Genomic DNA, 27,735 nt, shown 5'->3' on the forward strand with positions numbered 1-27,735 from the left:
CCCCCCCCCCCGTGTTCTGTACCTGATTTAAAAGGAAGATGGATTATCTGGACATGTATGGGATCGGAGGGAGGAGAGGATAAATAACCTGAAAGTAAGAGCCTCGCTGATGGTCCTTTCTAGGTAACTCTTCCCGCATTCTTAACAAAAGAAATCTTCCCAGGTTATCCACTCAGGATAGACAAGCCACCTGCAAGCCTTTTAAGCTTATCTCTGAAATCAGGTTTTGTTTGGTTGACAGAGACGTGTACAAAATAGTTAATATTTAAAAACCTCCGCAGGAAATATTTTTTCATTTTCTTAGTACCATCACCATGTTAGCCAAACACTCTTATTTGAGGTGCGTATAACAGCTATGATCTGTGTTGTCACGTAGAAATACTCTATTATGTGTGAGAGGTGCATTTAAAAGGGCATAAACGTTACAGGAATATTTGACGTTTTATAGATGCACTGTGTAACAGCATGCAGGATTTCGTGTTCAATTGGGTGCAGTGACAGAAAATGATTCACCCCACAGTGCAATCCATCATTTACTTTGGTGGCGTGATTCAGCACTTAGGGAAAATTGAGTCAAACCATTTTTCAACTTTTTCTAGCTGAAAAGCTCAAGGTATAACTTTTGGCTTTGTTCTTAATAACAATACTTAACTGGAATGTACATGATTAGCTATGTATCTTTTATGCATGAGGAAAATTGCTTATCACCAGTTGTGGCCAACCAAGCCAAAAACTTGCGCTTTTACTGTTTCTAGTAAGAATATGATTTATACTGTTCTCTTCCAGCTGAGGATCTCAAACTCTTTATGAACATTAAAGGGTATCGCTCTAATTTATGCTGTGGCTCATTTAAATTATCCTGGCAGTATAAAGGAGCCTGAAAGCTTCTTTCCTTGACCTGAAAGCAGGTGCAGTTATAATTTACAATTTTGAAAGGGTTTTTTTGCATTGCCAGAGCAATGTAAGGGGGCCGTGAATGTGGCCTCAAAGGAATCCTTAAATAAGTGTTGTTACTCCTTCCCCCACCAAATAGGAAAAGCAATTATTATCACCCCATTTTTACAGGAGGACAAATTGCGGCCCAGAGGTTGGCAGTTGCATGCCGGGATAATGGCAGATGAAGGCATAAATAACATGCTGAAGTTCTAACTGCCAGTTCTCTGCTTTCACCTCTAGACAAAGCCTCCCTCCCATTTCCTTTATATCGTATGAAATTGTTTACAGTAGAAATGTGCATGAATGCATTTCACCTGGAAGAACAGGAGTAAAGGGCTGAATAAATTCTATTCTTTGATGTTGTGCAGATGAAAGCAAACTGCAAACAGGAGCTGTAGGCCAGGCACAGGGAAAGGTTTGTGTGTATTCCTCTGCCTGCCTCAAGTATCACTGTCAGACTCTGTTATCAGAGCTGTTCATGGTCTGGCTAGAGAGTAGGGTTGCATTAGAGGCAGCGTATTCCTTCTTGCCCATCCTAACGTAGTTGTAAAAGTCTTAAGTTAGACTGCTGCAAAATGTGGTTTGTGGCCCAGGGAGCTCTCTGACTCTTACCAGAAGCCCAGTAGACAGCAGCAGTAGGCACAACAGTTGGCCATGTTTGGAAAGCAGCGGTAGGCACAACTGCTGGCCATGACTGGAAAGCAGCGGTAGGCACAACTGCTGGCCATGTTCTGCAGGGATTTGGAGAATTCTTCTACTGATCTGCAGCCAAAGTGCCCCATGATTTCCTGGACTCTGCCCTCCTTTCAGGCTGTATTTCTTGTTCTTTGGATCGCCACCAGTCCCACACTAGCCTAATGGGACAAATGGTCACTAGAAATAATAACCTGACTGTCTTATATTTTGAATTCTTCTGCAAGTTTTACCTTGGTGCTGCTGTGAGCCTCATCTATCCTTATGTCAGCTGAGGTGTACAGGTTCTTGAGGTGAGATCTTGGCATTATACCTGTCAGAAACACAGCACAGAACCCTAAAGGAAGGTGGACTAAAGTCACTTCATGCTCCTTTGCTTCCTAGAAGGCAGCACAGAGCTCAGGCAGCCACTCCAGTTCTGCTTATAGTTGCCAGTGCTTCCCAGAATGCCTCCCACCACCCCAACACCCTATGCTGAGACTTGTCAGGATACCTGCACTGAACTCTCCTGGATCCTTTATGGTGCCAGAATGGCTTACAGCTACCAGTCACGGGAGGGAGTGGTAAAATCGTCCCTATTTTTGTGCCCAGGTTTTAGAATATTGTCACAACACAACACAAAATTACAATGGATGGGAAATGTGCAGAGCGGTCAAATCATTGTACCACAGCAAAAGTCTGACTTTAGGTCCTTATTTCTCCTTTCAGAAGTGACATAGAAGGATTGCAGAACAAGTCACGTCCCTATTTTGATCAGGCTGAATACTGTTTGCTGTTCGCAGCAGCAGTGAGACCTCTTACACGTGGGGATGGTGGAAGAAGGATTTACGGAATTGGAAAGTATTAACTTAATAATGAAAGAGCATTTACATGTTTTCTGAGCAAAACATTATCTAAAAAAAATCTGGCATGGCTGATGAAAGCTTTTTATTTTTTGAGCCCTTTATAATCCTTTCTTTTCTCCTCTCTCTCTCCCTCATCTTGTGGTGCTGCACACAATGTAAGTTATAGTTCTGCGAGCAACCTAACTTAGGTTTTGTTATAAGTGTGTGTGTCATTTGTGTATGATGATTTTATAATGTACAAATGCACACAACTTTTAAAATAAGTTTTAAAAAAGCCTTAACAAGAGCACCCCTTCCCCACTAATTAGCTCAGTGTGAACTGTGCGAACTGTGCATTGATGCAATTGTGTAAAAGCCTGTTTGAAACAAACTGCCCATTAAACACATGGGGCCAATCCTCAATGTGATCTAAGTGTTCATTGCTCCATGGTAGTCAGCGTAGCTATGCCTGTTTGAATCCCCAGTTACTGCTTTACACATGAATATCTCCATTGGCTCAAATGAATTTCACTGTTGCCAGTCCAATGGCAACATGAAATGTGATATTGCAACATGTCCTTTTAGGCTGAACGTAAGGAAAAACTTCTTTACTGTCTGAGCCTCCAAGGCCTGGAATAAACTCCCTCCAGAGGTGGTGCAACCACCTACTCTGGACTCTTTTAGGAAATGTTTGGACATAACTTGCTGGGATCCTTTGACCCTAGCTGACTTTCTGCCCTTGAGACAGGAGGCTGGACTTGATGATCATCCAAAGTCCCTTCCAGCCCTAATGACTATGAAATCTATGAAACATTTCATGACATTAAGCCTAAGAAAACCAGTCTGAATCATTTGAAATGTGCAGCCTTTAAACCAGTAAGTTCTCACGCCATTAAGTTTTGTATTACAGACTTCTGGAAAGTTAGGCTATACATGGAGAGGTGATGAGGGGGTGTTTGGCTAGCACCTGGACTGCGTAGATATTTAAGACTATAAGTGTCAAATGCTGATAAATCTATAGCTGCTGGTTCTGGGTTCAGTCCTCACTTCGGACAACTCTCCTTGATTTTGGAGGGAGTTCAGGTGGGTTTTAGTTTTCTATTGTTCTTAGTTCTCAGTTATTGGGGTGTTATGTAAGTTATTTTAGGATTCTTTTTCATAAAGAATAAAGTCTTTCATGGGTTTTGTTAAACCCTCTATTTCAGGATGCGTGTTTCTAGAGATATGGGATGAGCCAAAAATGATAGAAAGTTATTTTACATTAAGGCTTCCATTAAGGTTTTGTGATGGCTGACACCTTGACTAGCATACTGGAGACTGCAAGCTAAAAGCATGGTTTACTGTAGCTTGAGCTACAAAATCAAGGTCTGCATGTCCAGATGTATTTGTGAGATCTGGCTCACATTGACTACTCCATTCTGCCCAAGATTGCTAAAAAGTTAATTTGCTCCTCTGCCTACTGCAGTTGTTCTAAGTCTGATTCTGATTTACTGTATATAATCAGATTTTTAGGAAAGAGGTGACCAGGGAGCTGGGTTTTCCATTTCCCATGGAAAAACAGAGAAAAACACGGATTTCCCCCTTTACCCAAGGAAAATGCGGATTTCTCATGTTAGTGGAAACCCCACTGATTTTGCACTTTTCCAAAGAGCTCTTTGCAGGCTGGCAGAGTTCCAGCCCCCATGGGACTCAGGGGGGAGTGGAAGGAGGGTGATCAGGCAGGGAGGGGGTGGCATGTGTGTATATGCACATGGCCATCAGACAGCCTGGACAGCAGCTCCCGTGGGTAAATCTGGCAGGGCTCCCGTAGGGAGGGAGGGAGGGAGTGGATTGGGCAGGGCTGCTGCCCAGCTGGGCGGTGCGCGGGGTTTGGGGCCGGGGCCAGAATGCGCAGCTGCGGGGCCCTGGGGGAGATCAGGACAGGGCTGCAGGGTGCTCATCTGTGGGGCAGGAGTAGGACCAGCTCCCTGCCATAGCATGCACTTCTGGGGAGGCAGGGGGTGGGGTGGGCTTCCCACTGCAGGCTTGGTCTCCCTGCCCTGCTCTCCTCCCCCGGGGCCTCTGCAACCTTTAAGAGGAGGCTAGATGTACACCTCGCTGGGGTCATTTGACCTCAGTACTCTTTCCTGCCATGGCAGGGGTCGGACTACATGATCTACTCAGGTCCCTTCCAACCCTACTAACTATGAAACCCAGAGGGTGGGACTTGGTGCGGTATGGCAGAACGGGGCCATGGGAGGAAACTCCTTGCTGCTGCGAGCCCTGTGCTACCCTGGAGAGGGGTCCCCTGCCTGCCCGGCAGCAGCAGGGACAGCAGTGCAGGGTTGTGCCCCTCTCTGCTGCCACAGGGCAAGGGCATATCACCAGGGCATTGCGGGGCTCACAGCGGCAAGCAGCTTCCCCATGTGGTCCCTCTTTGCTGTTCTGCATCAGGTCCAGCATCCGGGCTGCAGAGGCCCTGGGGGAGGAGAGCAGGGTGGGGAGCCCAAGCCCACCCCATGCACAGATCTGGGAGACAAGGGTCCCCCCTACCTCCCAGGTGTGCGTGCAGCAGCAGGGACCTGCCCCGCTCCCCCCGCCCGAGCTCTCAGTGGGCAGGCAGCAGGAAGGGCGAGCTGGGCTCCCTGCTCCGCTCTGCTGCAGCAGCTGCTGCCTCTTGCAGGCACCAGCCAGGGCTTGGGCACTGATGCAGCAGGCAGGGGGGCTTTATCAGAGGATTTGGGATTTTTTTTAATCAGAAAATTTGTGATTTTCTTATCAGGGAAAATCAGGATCCCTGGAGATGACTGTTTTGGGATCAGGTTGCATGGAACGAGCAACTTTTACACCCTTAGAGGCTCCTGCTAGTTTATTCTTCTACGCTGTTGTAAGGCATAGGCTAGGTACAGACTTTCAAAAGATCTGATGTAGAATCAGTCTAAGTCATGCGGTTTTCTGTAATTGATGTGGTTTAGATTGGTAGCAAACAGAACACATTTGCCCCGGAGGGCGAAGGGTGGGGGGCACAAATTTTAAACCAGGTTCTGCCATTTTTTAACTAATTTACGTGTGCCAGACATTTGTTATGAGTATAGACTAGTTTCCAATCACTTATACTAGTAACAGTGTAATGTCTGTACCTAACCTAAATGTACAGTGGATAGATTTGGAGGATTAGAGTCTAATTTACCATTGCATGCCTCCAGAATTAGCCGGAATATAGCCTTTAATGTTCAGACTACCCCGATCAGCATACAAGACCATGATTAGATTTGCAAGAGCTGTACCTGCATTTAAATGCTCCATGCATTTCAGTCTGGCCCCTGTAAAGCCTGTAGCTTTTCTTCAGCTACTTATTTCGCAAAAAAAATATGATTCTGTCCTTTGCACCATTCATGCTAATACCACTAATTCACAGTATGTAAAAAAAGAAGCATGTGGTACATATGGTATGTTAGGTAGTGTGAATATATTCTGCCAAGATGCCCGGAATGAATAATCAAGTAGCTTTGCAGATCTGAATTTTATTTTGTGCTGCCTGCAACACTGAAGGGGAAATAATTACCATACTGTCTTCTCCTGATTCCTGAGCAGGGCCGTGGAACATTTGCAGGAGTAGATAGGCTAACTCCCTGGGCAGCACTTGCAGGGCTAAAGCAACTGAACTGTCAAGCCTTGGCGCTCCAGGAAATGGAGATCTGCTCTGTAAGAACAGGCCTCCAGGCCCAGGCCAAGAGGAAATGCTTTTTTATTAGACCCAGAAAGCCAAGAGCACGTAGGCGCATTGGACAAATTCAAGTACATGTTGTTCATGAGGCTACATGGTTAGAATCTGGACAGGGGTCTTTTCCCTGTTTAAATAATATTAGGATGGCAGATTTCAAAGTTTTCTTCCTCCTGCCATGTAGTGCTTTTCTGTAGGTCTCAAATCACAGTTACTAGTTGCATTTAATTTATTCATTATGGAAGCTGATGCATAATTACTGCTATGTCATTTTGTCAGTCTCTTTTAATTTGAGAAAGGGTGGTGGTTATAAAAGCATTCCTCTGTATTTAGCACAAAGCTGATACTGGGCCAAGTTCAGAAGCAGGGATATAAGGTGGAATGAAATTAAAATGTAAACTACAGTCCGTTAATTTTTCAGCACAATGTAAGTCTCCTCTGTACACAGGCTCTCAGGAAATGAGGAATGAAGTGGGTGGAAGGTGTTGATGAACATAGAGGATTAGGTGCAGTTTAGGCTTATAAGTATTGCATGTGATCCTATATTGTAATGCAACTTAAACTGAAATAATTTGGAGGGATCAGGGTTTACCTCATGAAGTGTAAGGTAAATCCAGTTCAAATTACTTAGGAGAGCCCAGCAGCAGCATCTCTCTCCTTCTAGCTCTCTCTTACATAATTTAAAGGTAGAGAATGGTTAAAACAGTAAAGAAGAGAGCTCAGGTCAGGAAAGACCCACTAAAACTTGGTGTTCGTCAGCCTTGAAGGCCTTGTTCTTCACCGTTTTGCATATGTGCATAGCATTTATACCCAGGATGAAATGCATGTAAAATTCATTCATCAAGGTAAATGAATGGGGAATTCTGATTTTGTGGAAGTTCGATCCCAGTGTATGCTCATGCTACACACGGATGAATGATGGATGGGTAAAAAACTGGCTGATGGGGCGCACCCAGAGAGTAGTGGTGGACGGGTCATACTCAACCTAATGAGATGTGAGCAGGGCTCGGTCCTCAGGCCCGCATTGTTTAACTTCTTCATCAGCGACTTGGACGAGGGGGTGGAAATCACGCTGTCCAAGTTTTCTGATGACACTAAGATGTGGGGCGAGGTGGATACACTCAAAGGAAGAGAGAGGCTGCAAACAGATGTAGACAGACTACAAAAGTGGGGAGATGAGAATAGGATGGGGTTCAACGTAGACAAATGCAAGGTGCTGCACCTTGGGAGAAGGAATCCACAGCATGCATACAAGCTGGGGAGCTCCCCCCTTGTGAGCACAGAGGCGGAAAGGGATCTGGAAGTGATCATTGACTCCAAGATGAACATGAGCCATCAATGCCAGACAGCAGCCAGCAAGGCCAGCCATACCTTGTCATGCATCCAAAGGTGCATCTCAAGCCAATCCAGAGAGGTGATACTCCCCCTCTATGTGACTTTGGTCAGGCCACAGTTGGAGTACTGCATCCAGTACTGGGCACTGCACTTCAAATGGGATGTGGCCAGCCTGGAGAGGGTTCAGAGGAGGGCCACCTGCTTGGTGAGGGGGCAGCAGGACAGTCCCTACGAGGAGAGACTGAGGGACCTGAATCTGTTCATCCTCAGCAAGAGGAGGCTGAGGGGGGACCTGGTAGCTGCCTACAAACTCATCAGGGGAGATCAAGAGCAAATAGCCCTTTTCTTCCCAGCACCTCCTGGGGTGACGAGGAGCAATGGTAATAAGCTGATGGAGAATAGGTTTAGGTTAGAAATCAGAAGGCAATATTTTACAGTTAGGGTGGCCAAAATCAGGAACCAGCTTCCCAGGGAAGTGGTCCTCGCCCCTACCTTGGGCAAATTCAAGAGACGGTTGGATGATCACCTGTCTAGGGTCTTGTGAACCCAGCATTCATTCCTGCCTGTGGCAGGGGGTCAGGCTAGATGATCTGTTCAGGTCCTTTCTAACCCTAGCTACTATGAAACTATGATGGTATCATATACAAGTGTCTAAAGAATCAAGTCCCATGTATCCTTCATCTAAATGTGGAACAGTAAATATGCAATTGTTCAAAAGCTTGTGCTTCAGGCAAGGTGTGGAGGGGGTTGGAAAGCATATGTGCTAAGCTATGTTCTGTATTAATTATGTATTGTGATTCTTCATATTACAGTAGCATTAGAGGTCCTAACCAAGATCTTTTTGTGCTATGAGTTTACATGCACATAATGAGAAGCAAGCCTGGCCCCGAGAACTTACTATCTAAATAGACCAGAGTTTGAAAGGAAGACAGGCGCGGAGCAGTGAAGCGACTTGCTTGAGGTCGGTGTTGGTGACTGGTAGAGCTGGAAACTCAACTCTGGATTTGGAGCTCCCAGACCAGTGAAATTCCTTATAAAGGCTCTCCCTCAAATAAACTTTGGGTAGAAATACCAAGGAAATTACTAGAAAGTGAGAAATCCTTAATATTTCTCCCCATTCACATATCAGGAAAATTCTGTTACAACTGAGGTTAAAAATATTTATTCAAAATTGGGATCCATCACTATCTACTTTCTCTAGGATCATATCAGACGTAGGAGGTTATACTTTGAATAGTATTTCATTCAATTTCTTTCTAGCTCAGATGAGGCAGTGTCTCTTAACTGTAGACCATGGAGTTGCTACAGAGTGACTGGTAGTACCATCAGATCTTAGTAGCAATTGGTTGGTCTTCCATGGACCAATTCTCAGAAGTCAACTCAGGCAGACTTTCCTCTGAATTCCTGATATATCCGAAGGACTAACGGCTCAGTGCAGAATGAGGACACAGGATAGGGCCAACCAAATTAAAGTTTGCTGAATAGTTGAGCTCATGAATCCAGGACGTTTCCAGAGCATCAAGGACACATCGCTCGGCTCTGTTTAGAAGGCACTGCAGCAGGTTTTGAATTTGCCTTGAATGGCAACATTACAGCTGGATCACTCCTTTAGGAAGTTCACCTTTATAAAATTTGAGGACACTACAAAGACTTTGTGACCTAAGCAGCTTTTTAGTGGCTGTGACTTGGTGTTTTACATCCATAATGAGACTTGCTTGACAAGTGGCCCTGATCCATGGTATAGTCAGTTTTCTGCTGCCAGCTTAGAAAGTGAAAAAAAAAATCTGGCAACTATGCAGCTTTTGTTGTTGTATGACTGCAGCACCATTTCTCTCTAGTGTTGTAGGAATTCATTCGCACAAGCTCTCACGTCTCATTATGGGTCTGCTCTGAAGCCCATGGATATCAGCTGAAAACTCTCCATTGATTTCAGTTGAGTTTGAATCCACCAATATAGAGTCAGACTTGCACATGGCCCGTAGTGGTTTATCAATAATTTATGATTTTAACAATGTCCTGTTTTGGACAGGAGTGTCAAACTCACCTCCTGCCCAGGGCTTCTTGCAGCCTCACGGGGCTCCTTGTGTGCCAGATCTAGCTTAGGGCCCAGGGTGACTTGGGTGCTAGCAGCAGTCTGGATGAAGCAGCTCTGGGCTGGATCCAGTCCTCAGCTGTATGTTTGACAAGCCCAGTTTGGAAGAGATCTTTTTTAGTCTACATCACTCATGTTTGTCCCGAGTCTTTTTCACTCATGTTGAAATCAGTAGGAGTTGAGAGCACTTAGCCTTTTTCAAGACACTCTTGGCCTCTTGCAGGATTGAACACCTAATTTTTTTTTTATTGCTATATTTTTAACTCCCAAATGAGATCTGTCTACAGGAATCTGATAAAAAAGAAAGCTTCTAGTGCATCGTATCAATACTGAATAAATAGCCGTCTTCCCTACACAGCTACACTGAATGGCTTTACAGCAACCCGGTTCCTAAGCCCAGAGACCACTGATGTCAATGCAGAAAAAGATCATTGAAAGAACCTGTGACCCTGAAAGGCAGATGCAAATACAGGTGTCCCTCGCTTTATGTTGTACACGCGTTCCTGGAAAACAGCGCGTAACTTGAATTCACATAAAGGGACCCCACTTTACAATGTAACAAATAAGGATATGTTCAAAGACCTCAACTGTACTGACCCCCAGACCCATTTCTACCACTTTTACAAGACAATTTTGGTACTCACCAACAGCAGACAGTACACACAAGCACAGGACATTATCATAATGGAGATGGCAACTACAGAAACACGTGGGGCAGACAATGAGCGCGGGGCACAGATCCACACGGGAGACGATATTTTGTTGCGCATCACTCCTGCAATGCACCGCACAAAACTGCTGACTGCAGGCTTCCACCACACCGATTGTATAAGAGTGAATGTATCTCACATATAACAAATTTTTGGTATAAAAAGGGTCACCGCATAAGAGCAAATTCTCACATACAGAACCGCATAAAGCGAGGGAAGCCTGTACAGCGTATTGGACTGCTTCTGCAGTGACGTTTATAGACTGTTGCAAGACCACTGTTTAAAGCTACTTCTGCAATAGACTGTTCCTAGCAGGCGGGAGCCTCTCCTAATGAGTTTAGCTGTCATGGAGGGCCACAATTTCAGTAAATGACTCTCAGAAAAAAAGTCTACAGGTGCTGTACAGCATACTGCTGTAGGCATTTAAAAAAATGTTACTAGAGCAGATTAGAGAGGAAACACGTGGATTCTTAAGCTTCCTTATAAATTTATGGTTGCCTTTTAAACTTCTCCCCTCTTCACTATTTTTATAATACCGGCAATGCATTAGAAAAAGTGGCTACTTTCAGATGTGTTTAATACAGTTGTGTGAGAGAAGAATTGAGCCAGCATTGTTCTGAACTAATCTGAAATGTAGATTGGAGAGCAGTTTAAACATCCCTTTTGTTCCTGAGCGCTGCAGGAGTCTGCAGGCAGTTCATCATACGGCTACAATAATCTATGCTCATAATGTTACCTCAGATGCACCGGGCTTCAAGCAGATGGCTCAAACATGGCATCTCTGAGGAATACCGATGTAGATGATGTCAAGCAACAGTTCTGAATTTGCATACGCGTTGGTGGAGTTCCCTAAACACACATTTTAGCTAGAATCAAAAACTCAATGTAATGAAAAAATATTGGGGAAGGTAGCATCATGGCCCTCTTGCATGATGCCAGTGAAATTGTTCATTTATTGTACAAGAAATACATCAGTGGTACAATCCAGATTCACCAATGTTAAGATTATTATATTTTTTAGCTAAGCGTGCTGCTTTACTTAGTTGTTGTTGTTGTTGTAGGGTTTTTTTGTTTTTTGGGGGGGTTTTTTTGGAAACCTGGTAAGTTTGATTGAATGTTGTTTTGACAGAAAGAATGGGATGGAAAGATGGAGAGAATTCCTTGAAGTACAGTAGATGTAGATGAAGGACACTTGTACATCGATGCCCAAACTTGTAAAGAAAATTGTAGTTGAAGAAGCTCTTTGCTTTCTTTCCTTTCTTTTATTCCTATTTTTATTCCACTTCTTTTATCCCTGCTTCCCTCGCATATTCTCCCGAATCCTTCTCTGAACCGGTTTGCTAATTTCACATACGTGTCATTTGAAATCCTGGACTGAAGAAGTTCATTTGATTTGTGAGCAACTTTTCATTTTGAGACTGGGAGCTTAGTGTTTGTGGGTATTTCCACATGGTGCGTGCATGTGTATAATACTTTCATGAATTTCATATCTGAAAAACTACATTTGTAAATGGAAGGAACCCGTGTGCAAGCAGAAGCTAGAGACCTAGCAGCAAAAATATGCATGCCGGTGAGCAACAAGAATCTCCTTTACCTCAGAATAAGCCAGCAGACTCTTACACCCCCCTTATGGGCCAGTCACTAGAAAGACATGACCACATGCATGTAACCAGTCTATTAAATAAAGCACCTAGCTACCACAACCGTGGGAACATAGGAAAACTGGAATCCAGGCAGTCCTTGGACTTATGACCCAATTGGTTCCTGAAAACTGCATCTTAAGTCGAAATGTAACTCAGAACCAATTTTCCCATAGGAAACAATGTTATAAATGGGGGATTGATTCCTGAACCAAGGCTCGATACCTTATTTTCACCAAAAATAACTCAGAATTGTGTACTCGATCAATTATAGATGAGTAACATAGCTGCATTAATGTCTTTATGTTGTAAATAGCAATCATATTGATTTGGAAGGACTTCTCTGAGGTGACTTTGCTGGACTTTTTGAAGGGCTCTTGGCTGGAGTCTTCTCAGAAGTCTTGGCTACAGGTTTTTCGGGACTCTTGTCTGCTTTCTGAAAGAAAGTGTGCGAGGAAGTTTGGACAGATGTTCTCCAGGACGATTCAGCCACAACCTTGTGGCATCGTGTCAGGCTAAGTGTTGTAAAATAGAAACTGGTGTCAGAAAGTTGAAACAGGGTGTCAATTTATAAATGTTGTAAGTGTGAAACGTAACACGAAACGTAAGTCGAGAACCACCCGTACATCAGATACATGTGGATGCCCATTACACGGTGCTGGCGTGGGGGAGCCATAACAATATATAAGCCTTTCCGTTTATTTAAAATGGATTAAAAGAGGCACACTGAGGAAATTATGCCATTTGCAGTATCATGAGGCTGGCCATGTAAAAAGTCTTCTTCCCTGGCAGAAGCCTGGCAGCCATAAGCTGGAACCTGTGCGATCAGGCACAGTGCCATCATGTCAGATGGTCATGAGCATAAAGACCATGTGCCTCAGGTGTGAGTGTCACAGATAGGATTCCCAGCAAGGAGGGTCCATATGCTTGCTCATCTTAATTCTGTTGCCCTTTGTTTACAGCACTCTTCTATTACTAATCCAGTTTTGGGTTAGATTACATTTCAGCAATAAAGAACAGCTTTCTCATTTATCTAGCGCAATGGTTCTCAGCCCGTTTAGATCAAGGAACCTTTCATTAGATCCAAGGCACCCGTCAGAAAATGCCAGCTCTTAGCTTTCACTCATTTGTTTTGACTACAAAAAAATTATAGGCAAATTATTCCACTGTGAAGAAGTCAGAAAGACCATAACAGGTCAGAATATTTGTGACACTGTGGATTCCTACTTATAATTGCTGAGTATATTTTGTGAATCAGGTGTGCGTGTTTGTACATCTAAGGCTGTGTGTAGACAAAATGAGAGGCATGTGCGCATGACACTTTAAACTGGGTTAAAAGCTTTTGCACCACTTTAACTGTGTCAGTGTTTGCACGCCTCGGCAGCATATTGCGCATTCAGTCCAGCCACTGTAGAAAATTCGATGGCGTAATGCACCTTAAATGACTTTGGGTGCAGCAAACTAAAACTCCTTTAAGGGGTTTTATTTTGCTGCCCCTACAGCCACAGAGTGAAGCACTGGGCTCTGACCAGCTCCACGGCTCTGCAGGAAGCCCTGCAGGCAGCCTGACAGTGGCCCAGGAAAGCAGCTGGACCCAAGAAAAGTGGCAAGCCTGATCTCCTCGACCCCCACCCCGAGCCTGCCTGCCTGAGCTGCGCCTGGTGCATCCCACCACGGCTGTGGTGCCCCCTGGGACTGCCCAAGCTTGGTGACTGCGGGCGGGTACCGCCTGGGGGGGGCTCTGCTGCCACGGAGGGAAGCACCAGCACCCCCCGCAGCCCAGGGAATGCCCTGCCCGCTGGCAACTCGCCCTTCCATCCCTGCTGGAGAGGCAGGTAAGGTGTGTGCACAATGTGAGGGTTTATTAATCAGCCCTAAATTGAAGCGGTGTTTTTTAAAACCCACCACTTCAATTTAGGGCCCCCATTTTGTCCACACATGCCCTAACAGTGCAAATATTGCACAGCACGCTGGTGGAGATTCATCAGTCTAGTGGGACCTCTTGGCCTTTTGCACCGGATGGACTGGTGTAATGGGTCAGGGGAAGGTTCCCTCCTCCCCTTTGTTTTATGAATCAGAGGCTTCATGAGTATGTTTTTTTTCTTTGCATGGAAAGTCCCTGTAGGATCTGTCAAAACAAGGCTCTGGCACCAGGGTATATTCACATGTGTGGCAGACTGCAAATTCATGTGCAGTGACTCTGCACACTTCTCGTGGAAAGCTTTGCTTGAGGTGGTATAACATGCTGAGGTTTCTGGATCCAAGGAGAGCAAGGCACTGGAGGTTGTGTCCCTCGCCGTGCTCTGACAGCAACTCCTCTTCCTTTCCCTTGATTTACTCAACGACTACGGGTCACTGCATTTCACCGATGACTCCAACAGTGCTCTTGCCTTAGCTGAGATGTTTTAAGTAAATAGTTTTGATGCTGTATCTTATTTTGTTTCTTAAACTCCTTTTTCCACTTGTAATGTTGATGTCTGTTAAACAGAGAAGGGGCCAATACCCAGAGTGGTGCCAGGTTGTGCTCTCCTCCTGGAGCTGAAACAATTGCACAGGCATCCAATTATTTAGTACAAAGCCTTGATAATCAAGTTTTCTTGCTCACCTCACACAACTGAGAGCAATGGCCTTTCTTTCCATACTAATGAAGAAAGCTATGGCAAATATCTTACCTTTGTTGTTACTTCCTTTGATGTACAACAGAATCAGTGTAGGTTATTGAGTATAATAAATGATTTACTTTTATAGTATTCCCTTCATCCCAAAGACCATTGCAAGGTGCATATATGCACATCTACTCATCAATCCATCCAGTGTCGCCACTTCTGGGCAACTGATTAGCTGCCTAAGGCAAAATTATGTAACATTTTAATTTACAATCCAAGGGGATATTAAGTAGGTACCAAGATTATTTTTTAAGGAACATCCTTTACTTTTGTTTAATTATGGCATCTTTAACGATGGTCAAGACCTTGAAAATAAGTCTTATATGAAAAAGTTTACCAATACTGAGTACCCTTCAGGCTAGAGAACTGTTTTTGTGTTGACTTAAAATCAGCAGCCCCTCATGCCGAATTATCTTTATCTTCCTGTAGCTGTTCCCTATAATAACTTGACCCCTTGAGTCATCCTCACCTGCAGTTTGCACACAGAGGGCAGATTCAGAAGAGTGCGGTCGTGCGGTGTGGCACTGCAAACACCTTTGCAGCGCCACATACTGCACAGTCCAGTGTTCTCTGTGCTTCAGGGGCATGCTGCTCAAGTGTGGATATTCAGGGGTTAACCCCCCCCCCCGCAAAAAAAAAATACAGTGGCGCAGCACATACTCGAGCAGTGCATGCTGCTGAAAAGCGGAGCTGTGTTGCAGCTGCCGGCCAGGCTTCACGTTGCAGAATCACCACAGTTGCAGCCCCAGGAGGACCCCAGGTAAGGCTGCTGGGGCTCCGCTACCCCACCCGGGGCAACTTGCTGCATGCTAAAGCCTGTGTGGCACGGGCGTTCCCGGGGACAGGTAACTGCGGTGCAAGGTGTGCCACTGCTACTTGTCCCCAGGGAACCAAACGTCCACGCACATCTGGAAGTGCCCATACTGGCTCCTGTCCTTTGACCTCCCAGGAAGAGCTTTTGAAACACACACACAGTTAGGGGTCCCCCAGCACAGATCAGATCACAGGATCAGTACCAGATTTATGAGACGCCAGCCCAAACTGGATCTAATTGTGGCTATTAAGATATTATGGTGGTGGAGCAGGGACTGCCATTTTTCTACGTTTTACTGCATATAGCCCATTAAAGCCTTCCCTGTTTTGAGGTGAGGTCTCTAGACTACACTGGTAATAATGTCAAATGTACAGTGTCAAGAGTGCACAGTCCAGTAGCCCTTCATTAAAATGTCTTGTATCTCAATAATTGACATGGGCCTCAAATCCACAAGAAAAAAATCTGCATCCATACACTGCTGTGCACTCTTATGACTGTTTAGCCTTTGTTGGGTTTCTGCTTTGACAGAGTCAGTGTCATTAATTGATCTTGGCTTTACTTTTGTTTATGTTGTTTACAGTCAGTCACTTTAAAGAAAGGAGAAACCAATAACCATTTGTTACTGACTGAGCAGCGCAGAGTGGTCCTCTTGTATCCTGTTGTAGTTTGAGTGTCACATCCCTTTTTGTAATTTTTATTGACAGCGACACTTTTTTATTAAATTCCTGGAATTTTCCCAGGGGTAATTGTGTCTCCTGTATAAAAAGGTTTGATCTGAGAATGAGACTGCAAAAGAAAGCTGCTAAATCCAATGTATCGTTGTAACGGCACGGTTGTTTCCAGAAATTGATGGCCATCGTGCAAAAGACTGAAAATATGCTATAAGCAGCAGCAACATTTAAGGTAGTGATACGCTTAGATAACTATGGTTTCCATAATACTATGGATGAAGAGATGCTTTGAACCTAAGCAAATATATGAAGGTCAAGAATATATTGAAATTTGGCTTCATCTTCTAGCATAATTATTGAAACCACGTGTTTGTTGTCTTTATGCTTTTGTCCACAGCGTGAGGACATTTTCTATTATGGTTGAGAGATTTTTACACTTTGGTGATAAACTCTGGTGCAATTCTAATTAGTTTCAAGACTAATAAGGGAATACATGGTCTTTTGATTAAGCCACTGTTTCAGACTTAAGAAGTGTTATTAAATAAGTGGCCCAATTCTTAGATCTGAGTAGCCTCACATCACATTGAAGTAAAGCTCCATCAGTGATTTGGAAAAGGGGATGGAGTGCACCCTCAGCAGGTCTGTAGATGACACCAAGCTGGGGGGAGTAGTAGATATACTGGAGGGTAGGGTTAGGATTCAGTGAGACATAGACAAATTGGAGGAGCGGACCAAAAGAAATCTCATGTGGTTTAATAAGGACAGCTGCAGAGTCCTTCCATGCAAATTGCTCCATCCTGTACTTAGGATGGAACAATCCCATGCACCGGTACAGGTTGGCAGCCAGTGGCTAAGCAGCAGCTCTCCAGGAAAGGACCTGAGGACAATACGCTGAATATGAGCCAACTGTGTGCCCTTGTTGTGAAGAAGGCTAATGGCATACTTGGTTGCACTGGTAGGAGTGTTGCCAGCAGATTGAGAGAAGTTATTATTCCCCTCTGCATTGATGAGGCCACTTCTGGAGTACCGTGTCCAGTTTTGGGCCCCCCACTACAGAAGGGATGTGGATGATTTGGACAGAGTCCAGCACAAGGCAAGGAAAAATGGTTCGGGAGCTGGAGCACGTGGCTTAGGAGGAGACGCTGAGGGAACTGGGTTTATTTAGTCTGGAGAAGGGAAGACTGAGGAGGGATTTAATAGCAGCCTTCAACTACTGTGTCCAAGAGCTGTGTCTATGGTCACAAAGAATTTGGAGCTAAATTGTTCTCAGTGGTGGCAGATGACAGAACAAGGAGAATTGGTCTCCAGTTGCAGCTAGGGAAGTTTTGGTTAGATATTAGAAGAAAAAAATTCTCATGAGAAGAGTAGTAAAGCACTGGAACAGGTTACTCAGAGAGGTTGTGGAGTCTCCATCCTTGGAAATTTTGAAGACCCAGCTAAACAAAGCCTTTCTGGGATGGGATGATGTAATTGGGGATGGTCCTGCTTTGAGCAGGGGGGTTGGATGAGATGACCTTCTGAGGTCCCTTCCAACCCTCGTTTTCTATGATTCTGTGAACATGACCCAGAGAATCTCAGTCTTTCTTGAAATCAGGACAGTTTCATTTAGGAGCCATCAGGTTTGAACATCTTGGCTATTATACTTCTGTGCTTGGATTTCCTTTCTATAAAGTCAATATTATTGGTATTGCGGTAGTCATTAGCAGCCTCAGTTATGGACAGGGGCCCTACTGTGTATGATAGTAAGACAGTCCATGCACCAAAGAGCTTAGAATGCAAATGAGAAAGCTCCCCATTTTCAAAGGGATGCTTTAAGAATAATTTTTTTAGTGCCTGTAATGCATATAGATATTGTAATGGAGGCATCACACATATACATCCCTGTCACCACAGTATCTTGAATGATTTTGGTAAGAGGTAGGGCTGCACTGCACCCCACAGTTTAAGGCATAGTCAAACCAAGAGTTATATATTTTTCCTTTCACCCTTTATCTTTATGGCAATGTATTACCATATCAGTTTTTTTACTGTGTTATTCCAGATAGCAGAAGATTTTTACCAAGATGATTGTCTACCTGATGAGCGCTGAATTTCCCAGACTGATGAACTGGCTGAGCACCATTACCATTATGGCTTTAAGGAGAAACAAATCAGCCAGATTCCTGAACCCTGTCCCCAAATTCTAGTCCAGTTAAAGGAAAACTGGAGCACTCTTGTCTAGACTTGTACACTACATGCTTTTCCAGAAGGGCACGATATTGCCTTTCCTTCAGGATGTCTCCCCATCTTTAGTGGCACATAGCCAACCTCCAGTTATACGATATCTACTGCCATCTTTGTGACTACCTGATAAAAAGCTTTGATAGCTTCTACCTACGCAGACAGTGATTTATAGAAACTGTTGTGCTCCACATGTTCCACAAGACAAAATACAGGACAAATAAATCCTTTATATCCAGAAACCAAAGCCAACAGCAACAAAGATACTTGTGTCTGTTATCTAAAGGCAGCCCAAGAAACTATAGCAACCCTACCCAAGAAAATGAAAGCATTTTCTATAAGGATACAAAGACAGAAACAGCACATGATGGAAATTCAAGTGATAGCCCATTGCAAACTCAGTCTTTTTTATTTATACCTTTAAGGAGATTACAGTCCCAATACCGTCAAAGACACACACACTTGTTAAGCTTGATTCACGTGAATAATCTCTTTGGCTGCAACTGGACTATTTATGTGTTTGTATACGCGTACAGTCAAGCGTGTGTTCTCGGGGATGGGGCCCAAACTATGAAGAAAAGTGGGAGATTTCTCTCTTAATTCCAATCTAGCTGTTATAGTTTGGAATTTAAAAAAGGTTAGTTAACAGTATTTCTGTGTATACAGGTGTATGTTCTGTGCTAATATATGCTGTGGGTGCCTCTATCCATTGAAACATAGCAACAAGATACGGAGACATATAGATCAGGGCCTGTTAATACTAACTATATTACCAGAGTGTTTAGCTGCACAAAAGAATGGCAAAGTTCTGGCTTTTCATCAGATGTTGCAAATCTGCAGAGAGAACCAGGTTCATTATGACAGCCACAGTGGTGCATGTGTGCCTCGTTAAAGCCACCTGAGTGAGAGGGTGGTAGAGTAGCCCTAAAGGAAAACTGGAGAGGTTTATGCTTCTTGTGGCCCAGAAAGGAGAATTTTAGGGTGCAGCTTGGTGAGCTTAACTTGAACTGCTCCCGGTGATACAATCAAAGGTAAGTGTAGCCTTTTGGGGGAGCATTTGATTGCTCAGGGACTTGCAAGTCAAATAACATAAGACAGCATTTGGCAAGCAACATGCCGCGTTTTTATATTCTATTTTAAGACCTCTAATGCCATACCCCTATGGTGGAGAGGATGGGTATGGGAAGCAGCTCACTTGTTATGAGGAAGAACAGTCTTAATTGTTTGGTAATTCACCGTTGCCTCTTCCCACTCAAAGTTTGAGACCACTCTTGGGTAGAAAATAAGGAAAAGTGCAATATTTTTAAGGTAAAAATGACACACAGGTATGTAGAATAAGCATAATTTGGGAAGCTGTAGAGTGACTGTTACTTGGAGAAGAATATTTAATCATACTACTCATCATCACTATCCCTCCCTGCTTAGCTCATGCACTGTTGTCCAAAAAACCTTACTTTTGTGCTTTTGTGTATGGCTTCAAATTTGTAAGATTAAATCTGCACATCTGATTCATTCGCACTAGCAACTAGGATAATGAACATCTGAAAGTAATGTATTTTGCATATCATTTGTTGAATTTATTTCAGACATGTAAAAGTCCTGGTAGTTTCTTGATATGCAGAGAGGAGTGGCAATTTGTTAATAGATTTCCTTTCCCTCGAATTGTGCATTGAGCAGTGCAGTAGTCGTATTCTTCATTGTTTCCCTTCTGCTCAGAGGAGGCAATGTTTTGATGATGCTTGTATGAAGCAAAGTGACCTTCTTTGAGAATCACTTAGTAATTACTTGGGATGCAAGGCACTGAATTAATGTACAAAATATTGTAATGAACTAGATAACATTAAATTACATAATTATATTCTTGTCCTATCTTGGATGGGTTCTGAACTATCCTCCTGTGTTTCATAGGCTCTGTGTTGCAAACAGAGGCTTGTATATGATTTATGCTGGACTATCTGAGTTCCAGCCTCAGCATTTCCATGAAATTTTGGGTGTCCATAGGAGCATTGCCATAGCCATGCAGTGACAGATGGCAGAGGATATTTATATTGAGTTTTGTTTCTCTGTTTTGTTCTAGTTTAACATTTTCTTTTGTTCTTTCCTTTTTAAGCTCAACAGAATTCACCAAAAATCCATGAAGGCTGGTGGGCATATAAGGAGGTGGTCCAGGGAAGCTTTGTTCCAGGTAAGCAGAGCTTTAAAAATCCAAGCTTTTAATAAACCATTTTGCTCTGACGGTGGTACCATTTTGTCTGTGTATTATAGGGGGTGAATATACTTATGTAAATGCTGATACATTATGAAAAATAGCATGAAGCTTTTGTTGGCACATTAGCTGAAGACCCTGGCTGTCTTTTTTCTAATAGGTGGCGTACAGTTATTGGTGAGACTCTTGCTATCACTTAGTGTTGAGTGATCTTTTGCTACTTTTTTAACATGTGCACCTAGACTGACTTGTCGTTCAGTTGTGAAAAAAGCAGTGGAAGGGTGGGGGGGAATCTTACAGTAGGTGGCCAGCAAGGCAGTGTCCTACAAATACAATAGTGAACTAAGAAGGGAACAACAACAAAACCCAAACCTAATGTGCAAGCTCCCAATTATTTTTCATCACATAACAAGGAACAATGGGGAAAGTGCTCCATATCTACATTCCTTAATTGAGATACACTAGGGATTTATATTACAGGCAGTCCTCAGACTTACGACACAATTGGTTCCTGAAAACCAGATCTTAAGTCAAAACTTTGTAACTCAGAACCAATTTTCCCAGAAGAAACAATGTTATAAATGGGGGATTCGTTCCTGAACCAATGCCTGATACCTTATTTTCACCAAAAATACCCCAGAATTGTGTACTCGATCAATTATAGATGAGTAATACAGCTACATTAATGTATTTATATTATAAATAGCAATCGTATCAGTTCGGAAGGACTTCTTTGAGGTGACTTTGCTGGACTTGTTGAAGGGTTCTTGGCTGGAGTCTTCTCGGGAGTCCTGGCTGCAGGTTTTTCTGGGGTCGTGTCTGCTTGCTTAAAGAAAGTGTCCAAGGAAGTTTGGACAGATGTTCTCCAGGGAGATGGGTGACACAGTGAACTTGTTCACTGGAGCGGCAATGCATCAAATCAAGTGTTGTAAAGTCTAAACTGACGTTATAAATTTGAAACAGGGTGTCAATTTATAAACGTTGTAAGTGCGAAACATTGTAACTTGAAACGTTGTAAGTCGAGGACTGCCTGTATTGTTAATGAATGGGAGCATACGCTCGACTAGCCATATCTAGTTATACAGCTCTCCCCAAATGGATGCTCTCCAGGATGCTGGGCTGGGAGTCTGCAAGTTTCCCTTGGTCTAAATAAGCTGCATTTCTTTCTCTTGGCCTCTCAAGCAAGTTTCTGGAATCCCATCTCTTTGTCTGTTATCTTCCGTGGAAATAGGACCTCTTAGCCTGGTTGTCCCAGGCTTCTCAGTAGCTTAATTGCATCCTTTCCCAGACATCCAACCTTGGAGGATGTGCTAGGTTTAACAGACAAACATGCTAACTTTGAACGGATTTCAAAACCCCACCACTGTTTAGCTGGCCCAAGAGACAAACTTACGTAGACAAAATGACCCACACACCTCCCCAGATTTCCTCACCACACTTGAGCATCCTTTAGGCTTTGGCCAAAACCTCTAAGGACTCAAGGATTCCCCTTCTGGATATGATTTCTGTTAAATGATTAAGTTTCTCTCTTCTGCAGCATGTCTCCTACTTCTCTGGTTTGTTAGACAGTTAAATTGGATTCCTCTTCTGCAAATGAATGCTCTTCTGTATTTTTTTTCCTCTTTCCCTCTTAGTTCTTAAAAGTCCCTTCAGCTTCCCTGCCCTATCCTCCCTTTCCATTTTACATAAACCATCTTTGCTGGATTAGTGCACCTAGGCTGTAGCCATTTCACTGTCCTAAAGTGCTCTCCTTGAATGGGAGCTGTCAAGGTCCAGTGAGCCTCCACTATGAAACTTCCCGGAAGGCACGTGATTGTTTCAACAGCAACACAGCAACTCTGTAATCTGGAAGTTGTAAACTATATGTAGACACATTCCCCAACTTGTCAGACCAGATGTCACCCAGACACAAAACACAGCAGTTGAAATAACAGGATAAAACGTTTGCAGAGACCCGTATGCTAAGACACTGGGAGTAACGTAAACTGAATGGTGAGGTTAATTTTTCTTCCTGTTACCTCTTGTTCATTATGAAAGTGCTTTGAGGCGGTTCATTGAGGGAGACGTACGTGAGATTTGGTGAAAAAGCAGGAATGGAAACTGCATTTATGTATTTTGTTAAATGTGAACTGTTGGGCCAAACAGCCTGGAGAAACTGCCCATGCTTACTTTGAAAGAGTGAGAAGTCCCTGTAACGACTGAAATAATGCCATGGAATAGTCTGAAATAGGTGCTCGAGTTACTAGCTCAGTAGGACTGGAGAAGTAATAGTGATGTAGGGCAGATCAGGTAGGGAAGATAAATACGGCAAGTTCTACCACCTCAGACCGTCAGTTTGGTTGAGGGTATATAGCACTGGATCTCAACCTTTTTTAGACTTGAGGCACTGTTTGGAAAATGTCAGCTCTTTGTTTTCACTTGTTTTTGACTCTGGAAAGATATGAGAGCAGTTTTTGGGTTGCAGAGAACTCAGAAAGATCACAGCAGGCCAAGGTGTTTTTATTCTATGTATTCCTGTTTGAAATGTGTGGATTTATCTTGCAATCGTGTTTGCATATCTGACAGTGCACCCCTTAAAAAGCTCTCAAAGCACCCTGATATTTAATGTAAGGTAAAATGCTAGCTGTTATTGTTACTACAATTAGGATATTTTTTCTAAGCTTTAGGACAATTGTTTTAAATGACCGAAATGTGCATTCCTTCCCTCCTTTGAGGGCATCAGTGTGTAGATAAGCCAATGCTTTATATTATGAGTGTAACATTATGAATAATTCTGCATGGGCTTTATTTCCTTGGCTGTCTAGAAAACAGCAAATTCAGTTTTGTGCAAGCTTTCACAAGAATTTCCAAATTTGGTCTCATGTCATATTTTGCCATTGTTATGAGGTCACCTGTGATTTAGTGATAAGATTAGAAAAGATACACCCCAGATGGTGCTAAATTATCTTGACATGAGGCAATGGCACAAATGAGATGAAGATTAAGATAGGGGATTTGGGAATGGAAAAATGTGTGTCATAAAGAGCTGTGCCCATGGTCATATAAAAACATGATTACGTGCTGGTACGGTTTGAAGCAGGTTCCTGGATTTATCTGAAATTGCTTTTGGACTGTCAAGGACATTGAAGTGTATTATTCTGCGTGCTTAGTTGCTCAGGCCAGTAATGGAAAGCAGTCTGGAAGATATAACAACCTGTTTTCAGCAGGAAACTTCAGCTTCACTGTCTCTACTATGCCTGAATTTGCCGGACAATTTATAGATTCCTAACAATTTTTTTTTCCTGTTGTGGAAGATAGAAAGAGCATTTGCTTCTCTGCCCTTCCTAAATACTTCAGTTTAAATGCTCTTGTTGAAATTGCTAATAAACAAAATCATGTAAAGAAACTATTTTAATCTGACGTTAGGTAATGCTGTAGCATCCTTGTTAAGGGGAAAATTTCAGTCTTTTAAGACCTCAAGGTCCTGACAACTTGCTAAACATCCCGAAGAGTCAGAAGGAAATGACTGCAACTACAACTTTAAGAAGTCAGAAAGTCTTCTGGAAGTCCCAGCCTATTTGCCAGATCCTTTAAGTCATCGAAAAATGTGAAATATTGGACATAAGCAGGAATGTGCAGTTAAGATAAAGTCCCAGAAGAAAATTATAAATTGTTAAGTAGTTCCCTGAAATGGCCATGCTGGAAACTGAATTGGCTCATCCCACTTTGATGTACTGATTATTGAAAGGCTGTCTTGTTTCCTTCTGCAATTTGAGAGCTCTAGCCAGGTCCTCTGCAAAAACCACATGGTGCATTCTTGCAAAAGTACCAAAGAACTTGTTTGCAAAAGTATGGTATCTTAGGCTTCTAAGTCCTATTGGTGTTTTTTTTCCAGTAAGACTGTTGCACCTAGGTCTCTGAATAGCTTTTGAAAATGGGATTTAAGCTTCTAAAAATGCCTAGAATCATTTGAAATGTTCATCTTGTGTTGGATGTTGAGACGGTAAGAAAGCTTACTGTCACTGTGTTTATGATTTCATATGTTGATGCCTACAGATAAGCCCAGTAATCACACATTTAAGTGCCTGCACTGATGTAAGAGAGTTGGCCTCCCTCTCCAGTAGGTTCCTTCAGCTTCAGTTCAAGTGCTTCAGTGAGCGCTGTGTTTCATTATGTTCAAGTAGAGGATTCATGCTCGAAGTCCTACCCAGGCTGGTCTCTGAATGCTTCATTGAACCATATTTAAGTTCTAGTTTAGCCTCAGATAATGATAAACTATTTTGGCTATGTGCAAAAAACACTTTGCTCCCTTCACAGAAACAATGAATTGCTGTTAGGATTTTAAAATAAAGCAGATAAAAAAATGGAAGTGCTGCAAAATTTTAATTTAATTCAGAAGCTAATTTGTATTCAACATGAATGACTATACAGGAATGGGGAAAGGCTGCTTTCCATTTGCATAATGATAATATGACTTGTAGTATTACACAGTTTTGAATATACTAACTCTTTCCAGCATATGCTTTTAAAGAGAACTTCTAACATTTGTTACCGCAGTTGCAAGTATGAGAATAATAATGTTTTCCACTTAATGGGCATGGGGGTTAAGCAGAGGAGCGAGGGTTGCTGGTGGCGTTCAAGCATTTTTGGTGTAGCAGACACTATAACTAATACCTTTGAGCCATAATTTTGTCATCATCCTCTTCACCCCAGATATAAAAGCACAGCCTTTGTGGTATCTCTCTGTATCAGGTCCATTGATTCTGTACATGCTTCCTTCCCTGCAGGTCTTTCATAGCCTGGCAAAAAGGGTTTGGGGAAAGGCAAAGCAAAGAATGCGTCAGGTCTGACATGTGGGCTGTGGCCATGTAAATCCACGTGCCAGAGCACCAGCTTATCCTGCAGCTTCTCTTAGATATGGTGGGTCTAATAGCAGCATATATGTTTTGGTCACAGTTTTGCTCAGAGGAGATGCCCCTACAGAGTCATGTCGTCCGGTAGCAAGAACGTTGGTCCTGTGAAACTTGGGTTCAAGTCCATGCTCTACTGCAGCCTTCCTTGGGCAAGTTGCATAACAGCTCATTTTCCAATATATAAAATGGGGGTATACATGCTTTCCTACCCCCAACCAGGGTACTGTGGTCAAAACTATCATAAAGGTTGTGTGAATGTTTAGATAATACAGCAATATAGACTATTTAACTACGTAAGATGGATATGGAATTGGAAAGAAATCCAGTATTTAATCCTGTATGAGAAAAAATATATATTCAAAAAAGGCAGGTCCTTGATAATTAGTCTTCTCTTCAGAGGCTCCATATGAATTAGGAAAAATCTCCCTTCGACTTCCAGTTCCTTCATCTTTCCCTTTCTGAAAGGTACAAGCTGCTTTGCATAGCATGTAGTACCACTGTTACCATTCGCTAAGGCTGGGAAGGTCACATATACCAGTCAGTAAAGCAATACCTAGTCCAATAGTGGCGCAGTAGCAGTGTTTTCCATCTTGTCCCCGGTGGCTGTGTGTCTGCCTGAAGGTAGAATAACCACTCTGATTTAGTGCAACAATTGAGCCTATCCCTTAATCCTTCTTCCTGAATTGTCTCTCTATAGAGAAAATGTGGTCAGGTGGTTAAGAAAGAAAATGAGGAAAAGCAGGAGATCTTCATCCTGGTCTTGAAGCCTGCCATTGGTTCTCAGGGGTTTATTTCTCAAACAAAGTCCAGACGGCGCTGTTAGATCATCTCAGCCGACTGTCTTTACGACACAGACCGACTTCCATTTACGCCTGGATCTCTCTCGGGTATGACTGCGGCAGATCTTATGGAAAAGCATCCCGTCTTTGAACATTTTGGGAGATAAAGAGTTGCGTGGCCTACGGTACATATCACTCGTCCTTGTCAACGTCACACTGTCTGATTAAAAAAAAATGCTTGTCGTTCAGACTTTACAAACTTTGCGGCCCTGTCGCCAGGTCTGAAGAATGAACCACATGCCCGTGTATAATTATTACTGGAGCACGAATAACAGTATTTTTTAGAAGCCGGTATATTGGAACACTCTATTTCTAGTGAGTGACTGAGTTCAGTTTCTGGAAATCATTCACTTATCGATTTAGTTCTTTGGGTAATACAGATAAATAATGTTGCGGTTTTGCTTGTCACCTAAAGGTACATGGGATGAAGTAAATCTAATGTCAGAAGTTTGTTTGCCCTACTCCACGTATCTCCATGCTAGAACATATCAAACGATTTTAACTGACTGGGACTATTGTAAGCTGTTTTATGTATTTACCTGCCTTTAGATATAAATCTAAATATGCTTGATTTCAGGAACAGATGGGAAAACAACTCAGTAATAGCGGAACATTTTTTTTATAACGAGCCAGGCCTTCAGAGACATCCCCAAAGTAATCCTCTGCTCACTTTTTGTACTACCTACATTTTATTTAGAGTGACAATGCACTGGAGCCTGATGTTACAGTTATTAGGCAGATCGCTCATTGCAGTCCATAAAGGATGCACATCCAGGACAGGGAAAAACAGACCACTTGTGTTGAAAAAATAAATCTCCAAGTCTTATTTCCTATCAATTTTCTTTTAAAAAATAATCAAAGCCAGACAAATCAAAGTGTTAGTCTACATCCAAGCCTCTCATGAATGCCTTGCAATTTAAAAGTGGAACTAAATATTAATTGATGAGAAGTGAGTCAGAAATAAGAATAATTTTACTCTTAGTTGAGCGATTCCTTAATTAAGGCCTTAAGCAATCAACATGGTGTGTGTTTTATTATAGACTGACAACAGAAACCCAATGGGATTCCTTGCAGAATTAAAAGGTCTGGAGACCTGCTAGAAGTGAGCATACAAATTAGAGTGAATATTAAATAAAACATATATAATTATTAGAAAAGCCAAAAAATCAGGCTATAACAGTTTGGGGGAAATGAGAGCTACAGCTTGGGGATTTCACCAGGAGTATTCCTTGCTGTTCTCACGATTTCAAATATAAGGATTTTCAGTAGGGGAGTCTTGGTTGATTTGAGCAACTACAGTGGTATGTAGAGGACAGAGGCAGATTTTTCTGATAACCAGATTAGGTTGCTGATTTGTGAACAGTTTGTGACCTTTGTGGGAGTAATGGGTGCTTAGTATGTTGTTGGATTGAGCCTCGATGTAAGTGAAAAAATCAGTAATTAAGTTTGATGTGGATTAACTAGAGTTTGCACAGAAATCATGGGACTGCCACT

At 42.8% G+C, this 27,735-nt stretch overlaps 1 protein-coding gene across 1 annotated transcript in view; it reads left to right on the forward strand.

Annotated features, from left to right (window-relative positions):
- CA10 (carbonic anhydrase 10) overlaps positions 1 to 27,735 on the forward strand; it is a 360,982-nt gene that overhangs the window by 42,454 nt on the left and 290,793 nt on the right. The window contains exon 2 of the mRNA XM_019542455.1: positions 20,415 to 20,489. Coding sequence (XP_019398000.1) covers positions 20,415 to 20,489 — 75 coding nt within the window. The remainder of the gene's footprint in view (positions 1 to 20,414; positions 20,490 to 27,735) is intronic.

The sequence above is a fragment of the Crocodylus porosus genome, unplaced genomic scaffold (assembly GCF_001723895.1).
Source record: "Crocodylus porosus isolate Cpor-Errol unplaced genomic scaffold, CroPor_comp1, whole genome shotgun sequence".
Lineage (NCBI taxonomy): Eukaryota > Metazoa > Chordata > Crocodylia > Crocodylidae > Crocodylus > Crocodylus porosus.